This window comes from Rana temporaria, chromosome 3 (genome assembly GCF_905171775.1).
Source record: "Rana temporaria chromosome 3, aRanTem1.1, whole genome shotgun sequence".
In the NCBI taxonomy this organism is placed as follows: domain Eukaryota; kingdom Metazoa; phylum Chordata; class Amphibia; order Anura; family Ranidae; genus Rana; species Rana temporaria.
This window is the reverse complement of record NC_053491.1, coordinates 53,914,820-53,930,462: the sequence shown is the minus strand read 5'-3', so window position 1 is coordinate 53,930,462 and position 15,643 is coordinate 53,914,820. Positions and strand designations below refer to the sequence as shown.

At 46.9% G+C, this 15,643-nt stretch overlaps 1 protein-coding gene across 1 annotated transcript; it reads left to right on the top strand.

Moving 5' to 3' along the window:
• The first annotated feature begins 4,036 nt into the window (after positions 1 to 4,036).
• Positions 4,037 to 8,727, top strand: LOC120931290. Its single transcript, XM_040342581.1, has 2 exons — positions 4,037 to 5,275; positions 5,462 to 8,727. The coding sequence occupies exons 1-2, from the start codon at positions 4,954 to 4,956 to the stop codon at positions 6,121 to 6,123; spliced, it is 984 nt and encodes a 327-aa protein (XP_040198515.1). The 5' UTR covers positions 4,037 to 4,953; the 3' UTR covers positions 6,124 to 8,727.
• The last annotated feature ends 6,916 nt before the right edge of the window (positions 8,728 to 15,643 follow it).

Sequence of the window (15,643 nt, the reverse complement as noted above, 5' to 3'; positions counted from 1 at the left end):
AACTTCTACTAACACGAGGATCAGCAAAAGCAGCCCAAATGGTGGCGCCATTTGAATGGAACCTCCCCTTTATAGTCCCGTCGTACATGTTGTACGTCACCACGCTTTGGTCGGGTGGGATTTGGCATGAATGTCTGTATGCAAGGAAGGCTGGAGAGGAATCACGTCGGGAAAAACTTTGGTTTTTTTTCCTGACAGGAAAACCGGTCATGTGTACGAGGCATGACAGTTATTTTTATGCCTATAATCAGCTGGAGTCAGTGGATCAAGTGATGCTTTTGAGGTGAACAGTGAGGGCAATAACCTTCAGGTATCTGGATTAAAAACTGCAACAAGTGCCAGTGAAGGTTGCATAATTCATATTACTCAAGCCACGATTAAATGAAATTCTACTCTGACCTACCAGTGAGTGAACATATAAATTCTACCAGCATGGCAAAACACATGCCAAAACTGACATACAATATTAGCAGAGACGGCTCCAGACAAATCTTATAGTGGATGCTGTGCTTGTGCTAGGAATATGAGTTGAAGGAGCCAAGTCCCTGACCAAAAAACCCTGTTCTAATAAAAGCAGATATAGCATAATGATTAAGGCCCAGATTCACGTAGACTAGCGGCGGCGTAATGTATCGTAGATACGTTACACCGCCGCAAGTTTTCATCGCAAGTGCCTGATTCACAAAGCACTTGCGATGAAAACTACGCCGGCGGCCTACTGTGTAAGCTCCGTTTCGGAATTCCCGCCGTGCTTTGTGCGCAGTGACGTAATTCCCGGACGGCTTACGCAAACGACGTTATTTTTTAATTTTCAACGCGGGAATGACGGCCATACTTTATACAGCAATACAATTGCTGTGTAAAGTTAGGGCAGGTAAAATAACGATTAACTTTGCGACGGGAAACTAGACTAGCGCCGACGTAGCAAACGCGAAAATCCGTCGTGGATCGCCGTAACTCCTAATTTGCATACCCGACGCTGGTTTACGACGCAAACTCCCCCCAGCAGCGGACGCGGTACTGCATCCTAGGATCCGACAGTGTAAAACAATTACACCTGTCGGATCTTAGGGATATCTATGCGTAACTGATTCTATGAATCAGTCCCATAGATCCTCTGAGAGATACGACGGAGTATCTGAGATACTCCGTCGTATCTCCACTGTGAATCTGGCCCTAAATGCTTAGTGAGAAAATTAAAAATGCAAATGTATTGAAAAACCATTCACAGTGTAATAAGACCACAAACTGTAGCTGTTTAAAACACATTGGGGGGAATTAACAAAGTATCCTGTGTCACTATAATGGGCAGTGGCGGTGCGTCTGTAGGGGGCGCTGGAGCGCCACCCCCTCTGGCTCTCGCACTGCCACTGATAATAACATAGATTCATGCATTGCATGAATCTATGTTATTGTTGCCGGCTGCCGCCGACTATTCAGGTGACCGGACGGCGAGCGCTGGCCACCTAAATAACGGCAGCTGGTTGGCTGTGCGAAAGTGCCTATCAGAGCCAGCGGCTCTGATAGGCTTTAAGAGTACAGCCCTCCGGCTCCCGCAAACTTATCTATGGGACGTACGGGTGGTGCGTTCCTTAGATAAGACTGACAGGCGTCTCAGCCAATCAGGTTCACCGGTTCTGGTTATCGGTAACCTGATTGGCTGAAGCGACATCGAGGGCGGGACTAGGGAGAAGACATCGAGGGAGCGTGGAGGGAGGATGGCTGACCCGAGAAAGGTAAGTCCTGGGAGACAAGGGGGGGAAGCAATCTGGCGGTTTTTGAGGGGGCACAATGGCATGGCACAGTGGCGACAATGGCATAGCACAGTGGCGACAATTAATGGGCACAGTTGCAACAATGGCCATGCACAGTGGCGACAATGGCATGGCACAGTGGCTGCGTTTGGCATGGCACAGTGGTGACAATTGATGGGCACAGTGGCGACAATGGCATGGCACAGTGGCGACAATTGATGGGCACAGTGGCGACAATAGCATGGTACAGTGGCTGTGTTTGGCATGGCACAATGGTGACAATTGATGGGTACAGTGACGACAATGGCATGGCACAGTGGCGACAATTGATGGGCACAGTGGCGACAATTGATGGCACAGTGGCTGCGTTTGATGGCATGGCACAGTGGCGACAATTGATGGGCACAGTGGCTGCGTTTTATGGCATGGCACAGTGGCTGCGTTTGATAGCATGGCACAGTGGCGACAATTTTATGGCACAGTGGCGACAATTTTATGGCACAGTGGCCACGTTTGATGGGCATAGTGGCGGCAATTGATGGGTACAGTGAGGCTGCAATTGATGTTTTTTTTTTTTTTTCATTTGTTTGCGCCCCCCCCCCCCCCCAAAAAAAAAATTGAGCACCAGCCAACACTGATAATGGGTGAACCTAGCGTATGGTCTGCTCACATGCCTCATGCTCGTACAAATGATTACACTATAGGAGCAGAGCCTTAACAACCTTTCCTCTCCCTACCACACTCGGGCAGAGGGATTGGAGCATGTAGCTGGAGATGAACTGCTTTCTGTGCTGTGTTTGTCACAGACACTGCAAAGTCAAGGTCCCATAGAGTTGGTGTGCATTTATTTCCAGTGCTTGGAACCCATTGCGAGACAGTGTTGCCAACCTACCAGATTGAGATTTACTGACACAACACCCAAAACTTACTGGCACAGCCAAGTTTTTACTGGCATTTCCAAAAGTTACAAAATTACAGTTTTAAGAGTAAATTTGAGTATTTAGGCTACAAACAATACAATATGCAACTAAAAATATGATTTAAGGTAGATAATAAGGCAAAAAACATATTTCTTATTTTTTTTTATATAGTAAGTAGCTCAGAGACTGGCCTCAGGAGGGCAAGAATGGGCAGTACACACACATAAAAACACTGTAGCAGGCACTCGGATGGTCCCAGCCGGCTCCGGACCAAGCTGAGGGTCACAGCCATATTTTTTACTGGCAACCTTTTACTTTTACTAGCATTAACTGGCAGGAGAAACTTGTCTGTTTTTTACTGGCAGTTGGTAACACTGTTGCGAGGAGACAACAGAATGTCTTGTTGGTGACTGACCACTTTTCCCAATATGCACAAGTTTTCTCTGCGAAGATCAAAACGTTTCTACTGTACTGTTTTTCACTCATTGTGAGCTATTTACTCAGACCAAGGCAGAGACATTAACCACTTAAAGGGGTTTGCCACCTTTTTTTTAAGTTTATTAAAAGTCAGCAGCTACAAAAAGTGTAGCTGCTGGCTTTTAATAAACTGACACTTACCTGCTCCACGGCTCCAGCGCGTCTTCATTCTTAGTGTGGGCACCCGGCCGTGACAGCTTTCGGCTTCACGGCCGGGCACCCACTGCGCATGCGCGATCGGCACTGCGCATGCGCGAGCGGCACGGCGCCGTCCGATTGGACAGGCACTCGCCTACAGGGAGGGGCTGTGAAAAGGCGATTAAGCTAATCGCCTTTTCAGCCCCTCGGCGGAAGGAGGAAGTGGCACAGGAAGTCCCCTTCTCCTGAAGCCCCCACTCCCCCTCAAAAAAAATTACATGCCAAATGTGGCATGTAAGGGGGCGAGGAGTGGGTTAAGCGGAGGTCCATTTTTAGGTGGAACTCCTCTTTAAGACCCGGACCAAAATGCTGCTAAAGGACCCGGCCAGGTTTTGCGATTCGGAACTGCGTCGCCTTAACAGACAATTGCGCGGTCGTGCGACGTGACTCCCAAACAAAATTGGCGTCCTTTTTTTCCCACAAATAGAGCTTTCTTTTTGTGGTATTTGATCACCTCTGCGGTTTTTATTTTTTGCGCTATAAACAAAAATAGAGCGACAATTTTGAAAAAAATTCAATATTTTTAACTTTTTGCTATAATAAATATCCCCCAAAAATATATAATCAGTATATCAACATTTCTCTAGTCGTCTTCCAGGACGGCACCCTGAGAGATGACTGGCTTCTCCTGACAGGAAACACAATCAAAAAGAGGTTAAAAACCCCGCCCCTTCCCGTGCTCCTCAGTTCTTGATTGTGTTTCCCCACAGCGAAACGTTTATTTTTTTCTGACCTAAGGCCTGGGGCTGGTGGTCCCCCCCTGGGAACTGAACCGCAGGCACTGGGTAGCCTTTGGGTTTAGCGAAGATTTCCATTCCTAGGGGGTCCCTTCTTGCTCAGGGGGGCCTCACTATGTGGGTTGAAGAACCCCCCTGAGTGCTGGAGTCTCCTGGGGATAGGTGGCTATTCTGGAGCTCCAGGGGCTGATCCACTCTCTCTCTCTGAGCTTTCCCCTTACCTTGGAGGTCTGTGGGTCAGGCTCTCTCCGGTGGTGGGGGTTTTCTGTGCGGTCTGGGGCTGCGACTGGGTCGTCCTGGATTCCCTGGAGCGTTCATTGCCGTTTTCGAATTTGGCGCCAAAACCGGCGTCTCACAGAGCCGGCGGCGCAGGGCAATGACGTCACACGCGCGGCGCGTGTCACTTCCGGGTCGGCTCAGCAAAGATGGCGCGCTGCAGCTCCAACACGCCAGTCGGCTTCCCACGGCACCGGAGACACACGAAAGGGCAGCAGCAGCCGAGAGAGAGCGGCGCCTTCATCCTCACGCGATGGAGCGAGAGGTCCGGTCGTCTACGACCCCGGCTGCGGAGGAGACCACAGGGGGTGAGTCTTCCTGGACACAGGTATGGTGGGCTGGGACCCAGTAGTTGTTCCCTAGTATTTACATACATGCCTGTGTATCCTTTTCTTTCTAGGGGAGGATTTTGTTGCCCAGGGGGGTGCTAGTCGTTCAGTTAAGGACACTAGTCGCTCCAAAAAATGTGGCTATTGTAGTTGCAAGTTACCCTCAGATTATTCCAAACCCTTTTGTGCTAAATGTATCATTAAATTGGCAGGGAAGGAGACCTCTGAAATTCTGAAAGGATTTCTTGAGGTCCAGTCTGAGATGCTCTCTACTCTTAAAGAATTTCATGTGTCTTTAAAGAGCAAAGAGCCTGAAGCCCCCATCGCAGGGCCCTCTTCTCAAGAAAGTTCCTCTTCGCAGATTTTTAGAGTCCGCCAGGAATCCCTTGGTTCCTTAGTATCTGACTCTGAAGATTCAGAGATTCCTCCCCAGGAGGAAGGTTCTATTGGTCAGGCGGAAGAAGAAAATGAGGATACTAGGACAGGCAGATATGTCTTTGCTGCCGACGACATGGAAGGTCTCCTTGAGGCAGTGTACGCCTCCGAGGAGATTCCACAGCCTACGGAAGAAATTTCCACACAGGATAGGTTATACCAAGGCCTGTCTAAACCTCAGGCCAAAGCTATTCCGGTACATCAGTCCCTTAAGGATATCATCCTCAGGGAATGGGCAGAACCAGAGAAAAAGCTTTTAAGATACAAGACCTGGAAACGACGTTGCCCCTTTAAAGAGGAGGAGGAATCTAAATTTTTTAAGATACCTAGATTAGATGCTCCCCTCGCGCAAATTTCCAAACAGTCGGACCTCTCCTTTGAGGACACAGGCAACTTGAAGGATCCTATGGATCGGCGGGCAGAGACCTCCTTGTGTAGGGCCTGGGAAGCTAATGCGGCTGCCTTGAGCCCCGCATTGGCTTCGGCCTGTATTGCTAGGAATGCTAATTCTTGGATCTCCAAGTTGATGGAACATGTGTCCCAGGGTTCAGACTCTAAGGGGATTCTAGAATCCCTTCAGCTCATAGGGAGCGCAGTAGCTTATTTAGCAGACACCTCAGTAGAGACGGTACGTTCTACCGCAAAGACAGGAGCCCTCCTCAACTCTGCCAGAAGAGCAGTATGGGTCAAGATGTGGAATGGGGACCTTGCGTCTAAGAACCGCCTTTGTGGTCTTCCCTTCGAGGGCTCCCTTCTCTTCGGTACGGGCCTGGATCAGGCCCTGACTAGGTCCTCAGAAAAAGGGGTGCGTTTTCCTACTAAGCCTAGACAAAACAAGAAAAAGTTTTTTCGAGGCCCCCAGGGGGGGTTTGGAGGTAAGAACCGTTCCTCGGAGAAGAAGGCCCCTTACAACAGACGTTGGGGTGCTGGGAAGGAAAAACAAAAAGGGGGTATCCTTTTTTCCAATCCAAAACCCAGCGACAAGGACTCCAAATGACGGGAAGGTCGGGGGAAGACTCTCCCAGTTCCTTCCCAGGTGGGAGAGTATTACTCAAAGTCCCCACATTCTCCAAATCGTAAGGGAGGGGTACAAACTAGAGTTCCGTCAGCTTCCCCCTCCAAACTTTATTCTGACTCACTTACCCAAGGACCCTCTCAAGTCAGCAGGCCTTCTGCAAAATGTCTCAGAACTGGCACAACAGGGGGTCATAGTTCCAGTCCCTGTGTACCAGAGAGGGTTGGGAGTGTACTCCCACATCTTTGTGGTCCCCAAGCCTTCAGGCAAATTTCGATTGATTATCAATCTGAAACCCCTGAATACCTCCCTCCTCCACAAGAGGTTTCGAATGGAGAGTATTTACAGCCTCAGGAGGCTCCTACTAAGAGAGGTATTCATGGTCACCATCGATTTAAGAGACGCGTACCTCCATGTCCCAATCTTCTTGGGTCATCAGAGGTTCCTCAGGTTTGCGATCGCCTCCGCCCAGGGAGTACAGCATTGGCAATTTGCTGCCCTTCCTTTCGGACTGGCCTCCAGTCCAAGGGTCTTTACCAAGGTCCTGGCGGAGGCGATCGCTTTCCTGCACCTGCAAGGGATAGCGTTAGTTCCCTATCTCGACGACTTGATACTATACAATCAAAGTCGAGATCTCCTTCTTTCGGATCTAGCCACTGTGATGACTACCCTCGAGTCCTTGGGTTGGATCATCAACAAGGAGAAATCCTCACTCCTTCCAGAGCAGAAGAAACTCTATCTAGGGTTTCTGATAGATTCCTTGGAGAGGAAGCTCTTTTTACCCAACGACAAGATCCGGGGTCTCATGTCAGTGGTCAGATCAACGTTAGAAGGAGTAGAGTCCTCCTTCAGGGACATCATGAGAGTTCTAGGCCTAATGACCTCCTGTATTCCAGCAGTCCCGTGGGCTCAGCTCCACTCCAGACCCCTCCAATTTTTCCTTCTTTCCTCCTGGGACGGAAGAAGGGAATCCCTAGAGCTCAGAGTCAGTCTCCCAGAACCAGTGAAGCTCTCACTGGGCTGGTGGCTCATCCCACAGAACCTACAGCAAGGTCTGTCGTGGGGCCAGATCAATCCGGTCAGGATCACCACGGACGCCAGCTCATGGGGGTGGGGCGCACATCTGGACGATCTCCGTGCCCAGGGTACCTGGGGACAACGACAGAAGGGGGCCTCTTCAAATTACCGCGAGCTATTAGCGGTCGGAGAGGCTCTGAAGGCATTCGAGGACAGAGTCTTGGACCAGGAGGTCCAGATCATTTCCGACAATGCGACCGCGGTGGCCTTCCTCAACCATCAGGGGGGCACCAGATCTCGCACCCTTCTAGACTTGTCCTTAGAGATCCTGGGCTGGGCCGAGCAGAGAGTTCTCTCACTCTCGGCGGTACACCTGAAAGGGACCCTCAATCTGGAGGCAGACTATTTAAGTCGCCATCCCATTCTCCAGGGAGAATGGGAACTAAATACAGAGATTTTCAGTCTAATATGCCAGCACTTTGGCAGCCCAGAGATAGATCTCTTCGCCCGCAGGGCAAACCGGAAGGTGAAGAGGTTCTTCTCTCTCTCCCGAGAACACGGCTCGGAGGGGGTGGATGCACTGGCACAGGTATGGAGGTTCCAGCTAGCCTATGCCTTCCCTCCCTTGAGCCTGATTCCGAGAGTCCTGCAGAAGGTAAATCTAGCAGTAGGGAAGTTCATTCTCGTCACACCCTGGTGGCCCAAGAGGGCCTGGTTTCCCGCTCTAGAGCGAGGGTCAGTGTTGCCTCCCCTACTTCTCCCTGTCCGGGCGGACCTTCTTCGTCAGGGTCCGATTTATCACCCAGAACCCGGCTTCTTCAAGCTGACGGCCTGGTGCTTGAGAGGCGGAACCTGAGGGAGAAGGGCTGCTCCGAGAGAGTTATTGACACGCTTCTAGCCAGTAGGAAGGTAGTCACTAGGCGTATATATGCCAAAACCTGGGGTATCTTCTCTCGCTGGTGCTCAGAGAGACAGAATTCTCAGCAGGAGACCTCGGTCATCTTAGATTTTCTCCAAGATGGAGTAGACAAGGGGTTAGCCACAAGGACTCTAAGGGTTCAGGTGGCAGCCTTGTCGTATTTTTTGGATAGACGTCTATCCCTGGACCCCCTGGTCAAAAGGTTTCTTATAGCCAGAGACAGGTTGTCCCCAGTTCAGATCTCTAGGGTTCCACCCTGGGATCTTTCGTTAGTGTTAAACCAACTTACCAAGGCTCCGTTTGAGCCAATTGACACTATCCCCATCAGGTTACTCACCTTTAAATTCGCCTTCCTCTTGGCAATCACGACGGCCAAGAGGATAGGTGATATGCAGGCGCTCTCCATTAAAGAGCCATTTTTTCGCTTATTTGAGGACAGGGTTGTTCTAAGTCAGGACCCCCTTTATCTTCCTAAGGTAGTGACAAAGTTCCACAGGTCACAGGAAGTAATCCTCCCTTCTTTTTGTTCAAATCCCCAGAATGAAGGAGAAGCTTCCTTTCATTGTCTGGATGTTAGACGATGTCTATTAGCTTACTTAGAAAGAGTTACAGTCTTTAGACGTTCTACTCATCTATTAATTTGTTTTTCGGGTCAGAAAAGAGGCCTTCAAGCGTCCAGAGCCTCTATTTCTAGATGGATTAGGCAGACAATTTCCTTAGCTTATGTACAAGCCGGTAAGGTAGCTCCTAATGTTAAAGCACACTCCACACGATCACTAGCAACCTCCTGGGCAGAAAGGGCCGGAGCTTCGGTGGAGCAAATTTGCAGAGCAGCGACGTGGTCAAGCCAGAACACGTTCCTGAAACATTATAGAGTTGACCTACTGTCACCTCAGGACTTGGTTTTCGGGAGAAAGGTCCTGCAAGCAGTGGTCCCGCCCTAAGGTAGGCCTGAAGCTACTTGCTTCTCTCTCAGGGTGCCGTCCTGGAAGACGACTAGAGAAATGACCAGTTACACTTACCGGTAGCTGTATTTCTGGTAAGTCTTACAGGACGGCAGGCCTACTTCCCACCCTTGTGATACATTATTGGTTTGTATTATATTTTCTGTGGTGTTTTTCCCGTGCACTGGTGGGTTCATACTTTATCTCAAACTGAGGAGCACGGGAAGGGGCGGGGTTTTTAACCTCTTTTTGATTGTGTTTCCTGTCAGGAGAAGCCAGTCATCTCTCAGGGTGCCGTCCTGTAAGACTTACCAGAAATACAGCTACCGGTAAGTGTAACTGGTCATTTTCCTCAGTTTAGGCCGATACTTATTCTTCTACCTATTTTTGGTAAAAAAATACGCAATAAGCGTTTTTCAGTTGGTTTGCGCAAAATTTATAGCGTTTACAAAATAGGGGATAGTTTTGTTGCATTTTTATAAATTTTTTTTTTTTTTACTACTTATGGCGGCGATCATCGATTTTTTTTCGTGACTGCGACATTATGGCGGACACTTCGGACAATTTTGACACATTTTTGGGACCATTGTCATTTTCACAGCAAAAAATGCATTTAAAATGCATTGTTTATTGTGAAAATGACAGTTGCAGTTTGGGAGTTAACCACAGGGGGCGCTGTAGGGGTTATGTGTGACCTCATGTGTGTTTACAACTGTAGGGGGGTGTGGCTGTAGGTGTGACATCATCGATTATGTATTCCTATAAAAGGGATCACACGATCGATGACGCCGCCACAGTGAAGAACGGGGAAGCTGTGTTTACACACGGCTCTCCCCGTTCTTCAGCTCTGGGGACCGATCGCAGGACTCCAGCGGCGATCGGGTCACGCGACACACGGCTGGACAAAAGCACAGCACGTACAGGTATGTACATGTGCCCAGCCGTGCCATTCTGCCGACGTATATGTGCAGGAGACGGTCCTTAAGTGGTGAAGAGTAAGCTTATCAAAAAGTTGTCCTGAAATACTTCTTACCACCCTCTGGGGGGACCCACAGACCAAACTGTAACCCTCTAAACCTGTTGAGGATGCTCACATCCGAAAAGAAACAACACTTAACACTGGTGTAGACACATCTCAATAGTGGTTCATAGCTACAAAAGATCTGACAAGATATGCACTTCCACAGAAAATTGGCATGCATTGAAAAAGGGATTCACTCCAGAGATAAAATGATAAACCTATAATTCTCCCACTCTACAAGACTCTGGTCCGGCCGCATCTTGAGTATGCCATCCAGTTCTGGGCACCAGTCCTCAGGAAGGATGTACTGGAACTGGAGAGACTCCAGAGAAGGGCAACAAAGCTAATAGAGGGAATGGGGAAAGCTTTGAACATATTCTCTCTGGAGAGGAGACGCTTAAGAGGGCATATGAAATCAATGTACAAATACCTTAATGGTGACCCTAGCATAGGAAGAAAACGTTTTAATGAAAGAAAATTTAAAAAGACATGCGGCCATTCATTAAATATTGGAAGAGAAGAGGTTTAACCTTAAACTGCGTAGAGGGTTCTTTACTGTCAGAGCGGTAAGGATGTGGAATTCTCTTCCACAAGCAGTGGTATCAGCGGGGCACATCGATAGTTTACAAAAAGCTATTAGTTGGGTACCTTAAAGCGGGAGTTCAGCCATAAATGCTGTTTTTGCTCTTTTACCCTTAGATGTATGCTCATTTAGTCTAGGGGAATCGGCTAGTTGTTTTAAAATCCGAGCATTACTTACCGTTGTAGAGGGCGATCTTCTCCGCCACTTCCGGGTATGGGCTGCGGGACTGGGCGTTCCTTCTTGATTGACAGTCTTCCGGCAGGCTTCCGACGGTCGCATCCATCGCGTCACGAGTAGCCGAAAGAAGCCGAACGTCGTTGCGGCTCTATACTGCGCCTGCGCACCGACGTTCGGCTACTTTCGGAAAATCGTGACGCGATGGATGCGACTGTCGGAAGCCTTTCGGAAGACTGTCAATCAAGAAGGAACGCCCAGTCCCGCAGCCCATACCCGGAAGTGGCGGAGAAGATAGCCCTCTACAACGGTAAGTAATGCTCGGATTTTAAAACAACTAGCCGATTCCCCTAGACTAAATGAGCATACATCTAAGTGTAAAAACAGCATTTTACCGGCGAACCTCCGCTTTAACGACCACACCATACAGGGGTATACAATGTACTATTGACATAAACACACACATCATAGGTTGAACAGGATGGACTGGTGTCTTTTTTCAACCTCACCAACTATGTAACTATATACAGTATGTAACTATGTAACCTTACATGCTTATGTTTTGCAGAAAGACTCGGCTACCAGTGGTCTTGGCCTTTGGTGTTTCCTTCAATAGGACATCAGCTGCAACAAAATCTAAAGCTTATGAAAAGGCTTGAAATGTTTCCAGCACCTTAAGAGCAGCAAAAAGATTAGTTATGATTTGAAAGTTCAAGCTCATGATCTACAGCCAGATGACAAAGTGCTGCTGAGAAACGTGGGTCCTCATGGGAAGTACAAATTAGCTGAGAGTGGAGTTCACAGCCATACATCATTTGTACTCATTTGCCTGACTTTTTAGTGTATCTAATTTTCCCAGAGGGAAAGATATGGCTTTTAACGACTTGGCTCTGTAATTATCTCTTATCACTGAGATTGATGTATGACTAAAGAAGCAGTTCCCGAAAAATCCATTGCTACAATAAGTAGACCTGACGACACACAGGTGAACAAAACCACTGTTCCAGTGAGTGATAACCCTGACATTTACCTGAAACACCATGGTGAGAAGTTCCTTTCAACACAAATTATGTTAAAAAACACTGTTTTGTTCTGTGTAAATGTTGAGTAAAGTTTAGTTGAATAATGCTGAAAGATAGGCATGCTTGGTGCTTCTGGCTCTCGTAAATAGCTACAGCAGCCTGCAGAAATCAGTATGTACTCTGTAAAAATTCTGGGCCAGATTCACGTAGATCCGCGTATCTTTGCACGGGCGTAACGTATCGGATTTACTTTACGCCTCCGCAACTTAGAAGGGCAAGTGCTGTATTCTCAAAGCACTTGCTCCGTAAGTTGCGGCGGCGTAGCGTAAAAAGGCCGGCGTAAGCCCGCCTAATTCAAATTTGGAACAGGGGGGCGTGTTTTATGTTAATAACTTGTGAAATTCGATGCGGGAACGACGGCCATACTTAACATTGGTACGCCGCACTTACGCCAGCATATAGCAGGGGTAACTTTACGCCGGGAAAAGCCTAACGTAAACGGCATATCTGTACTGCGTCGGCCGGGCGTACGTTCGTGAATTCGCGTATCTACCTGATTTACATATTTCTAAGCGTAAATCAGCGTACACGCCCCTAGCGGCCAGCATAAATATGCAGTTACGATCCGACGCCAGTCGGATCTAAGGGAAATCTATGCGTAACTGATTCTAAGAATCAGGCGCATAGATACGACCGGCAAAACTCAGAGATACGACAACGTATCTGGAGATACGCCGTCGTATCTCCTCTGAGAATCTGGCCCACTGTTTTGTTCTGTGTAAATGTTGAGTAAAGTTTAGTTGAATAATGCTGAAAGATAGGCATGCTTGGTGCTTCTGGCTCTCGTAAATAGCTACAGCAGCCTGCAGAAATCAGTATGTACTCTGTAAAAATTCTGAATTCTATCTTTTTATTAATATTTAAGGAGCCTACAACCATAATGAATAAGTCTTTCGAGAACCAACTCTGAATATTGTAGAAAATACTACATGGCATGAATAAATGGGTTGTAGTTACATATTATTACATTGTTTCATTGTATTCCTTGTTTTATGTGAGATACAGAGAAGGTTAGATATCCTTTAAAGTTTGTGTTTCAAGCAGTGTGTTTGTTATTGACAGATCCTAAAGTGTCTAATTATCATTATCACAAATTCCAGCATGCATGGAATATCTTTAATTCTCTCCCAAGGTAGGGATTCTAATCTTTTCACGTACACCTCGTACCTCAATGACAATTATTAACTACACAGTGAATTGCTCTTTTTTGTTTTAAATATTTGCAGTGAAGAATTGCTTTGATATGGCTGTCTTAAAAGCAAATACCTGCCTATTCAACAGAAATTCGCAATGTCACCTTTGTCCCTCTCCATTCAGATCACAATCATGGTCCTGCTTATTGCATGTAAATGTAGGGAAACACACTTTCTAGTTACATAGTGTTGTAGGGCATTTATAGGCTTGCCATAGACAGAGATAAGCTTTTTTGGTGGCCTATGGCTATAGACAGGCATATATTTCCCTGAGACAGTGGATGGGGAGACATAGTTACATAGTTACATAGTTAGTCAGGTTGAAAAAAGACACAAGTCCATCCAGTTCAACCACAAAAAATAAACAAACAAAATAAAAAATACAGTACAATCCCATACACCCAACTCCATACCCACAGTTGATCCAGAGGAAGGTAAAAAACCCCAGCAGAGCATGATCCAATTTGCTACAGCAGGGGAAAAAATTCCTTCCTGATCCCCCGAGAGGCAATCGGATTTACCCTGGATCAACTTTACCTACAAATCTTAGTACTCAATTATTTTATGTACATTTAGGAAAGTATCCAGGCCTTTCTTAAAGCAATCTACTGAGCTGGCCAGAACCACCTCTGGAGGGAGTCTGGAGGGACAACTTGCTTTAAAATTTTACCGATAGATTGGTAACCGATAGGTCAAAACCGATCGTTAGTACGCACAACTATCGGTTAAAAATCCACACATGCTCAGAATCAAGTCGACGCATGCTTGGAAGCATTGAAATTTTTTTCAACACGTCGTTGTGTTTTACGTCACCGCGTTCTGACACGATCGTTTTTTTAACTGATGGTGTGTAGGCACGACGGACCATCAGTCAGCTTCATAGGTTAACCTATGACAACGGTCCTTCAGACCGTTGTCCTCTGGTTAACCTATCGTGTGTACGAGGCTTTACTGTCTTCTTTTCTGAATCTCAGCAAGACGGCTAAATATTACTTCAGGTTTGGATCCTATGATTGGCTGGCAAAGATCCTACTATCTCTGCCACCTGCCTAGCAGACATACCGTTACTAGCACTGAAATTGGTCATGGCCATTGGTAAACATCACTCCCCTGTCAGAAATCTTGCGAGAAGCACCTGATCGTGGCCAGTTTATGGTGAAATTATGCTCTTTCCACTTCCGGATCATGGCCCCCAACAGTGGTCATTTGAACATTCAAAAGTTTAGAAATCCTTCTACAACCAATGCCATTAGTATGTTTTACGACAAAAAGGTTGCAAAGGTCTTGAGAGAGCTCTTTGCTTTTACCCATCATGAGATGTTTCTTGTGTGACACCATAGTAATGAGACACCTTTTAATAGGTCATTAGTTGAGACTAAATCAGCCGATATTAATTTGCACTAACAAGGGGCAGAATTGCTTTCTAATTACAGATAGATTTTAGCTGGTGTCTTGGCTTTATATGCTTTTTTTTCACCTCCCATTCTTCATCTGTTCAATACTTTTTCCCTGTGTCATTCCATTTTATTACACACAAGTTAATTTCTGAACTTATTTGTTTTGGTTTCTTTGTGTGTGTGGGTTGTTACCGACGTGGTGAAAATTGGCAATATCACATTTAGAAATATATTTACCTAGAAAAATGGTGACATGTATCTCTCTCTCTCTCTCTCATAAAATGTATATACATTTTTAACCATTTTTAACCCTCTGGTGCTGATATAGAGAAAGAAAGAAGTCTTCTTCCTCTGAGCGCACAAGCTTCTCTCCCAGATACTCTTATTCCTAAGCTGGAGAATCTGGGACGGAGATATGTTATAGTAACAACCAGGGCCGCTGATAGGGGGGACCACCAGTCCTCCAGTAGGGGGCCCTGGCACACAGGGGGGCCCAAAAAGCAGGAAGAACTAGTGTGGTTTGGCGGAGGGGCAGTTACAGAAGGATGTGCTGTGCCCTGATGCCCTCTACAGCAGCTGAAATCCAGTTTTTCCCCCTCCTCCCGACTTTCAGCTGCTGCAGGGAGAAACACAGACACAGGACATCATTCCTGTAACTGCTTCTCTGACACTGATCACTGATTCCCCTCCCTGTTCTGCCTGCTTCGGATCCCCCACCCCCTGTGTGCACCCCTGTCACTGAATTTTTTTTTTTTTTAAAACACAAATAAAAAAGGGCTAATTCACACAGGTTCTCTGTTATGTTTGTATGCGCTAATAATGATTTTAGCGTATTTTTTGTGTAAAAATATGGTCTTGATATATTGTGGGGCCCTGCCAGGTAGACTGTACTGGGCCCCCGTGATTTCTAACAGCAGCCCTGGTAACAGCCAGTGACATTTTCAGATCTCACTTTCATAAACTAGCCATTTGTGACAGGATGGTTGTGTGCTGTGATGAGAAGTTGAGAACATATAGGAGATCAGCGTTTCTGTCTTTTATAAATGGACACCTTAAGCCCTGTACACACGGCCCAGAATCTCGTCAGGAAAAAAAAATGTTTTTTCTGACGAGATTCTTGGCAAGAATCTCTTGCCGGCTGAGTGTACAGACACTCCATTCAAAAGAACCGC

Excerpts from the sequence above, each read along its gene's own strand:
- LOC120931290 (XM_040342581.1), top strand. The coding sequence starts at position 4,954 with ATGCTCTCTACTCTTAAAGAATTTCATGTGTCTTTAAAGAGCAAAGAG. Across the intron at positions 5,276-5,461 it reads GGAAGAAATTTCCACACAGG|ATGCTCCCCTCGCGCAAATT; the intron begins ATAGGTTATACC and ends TACCTAGATTAG.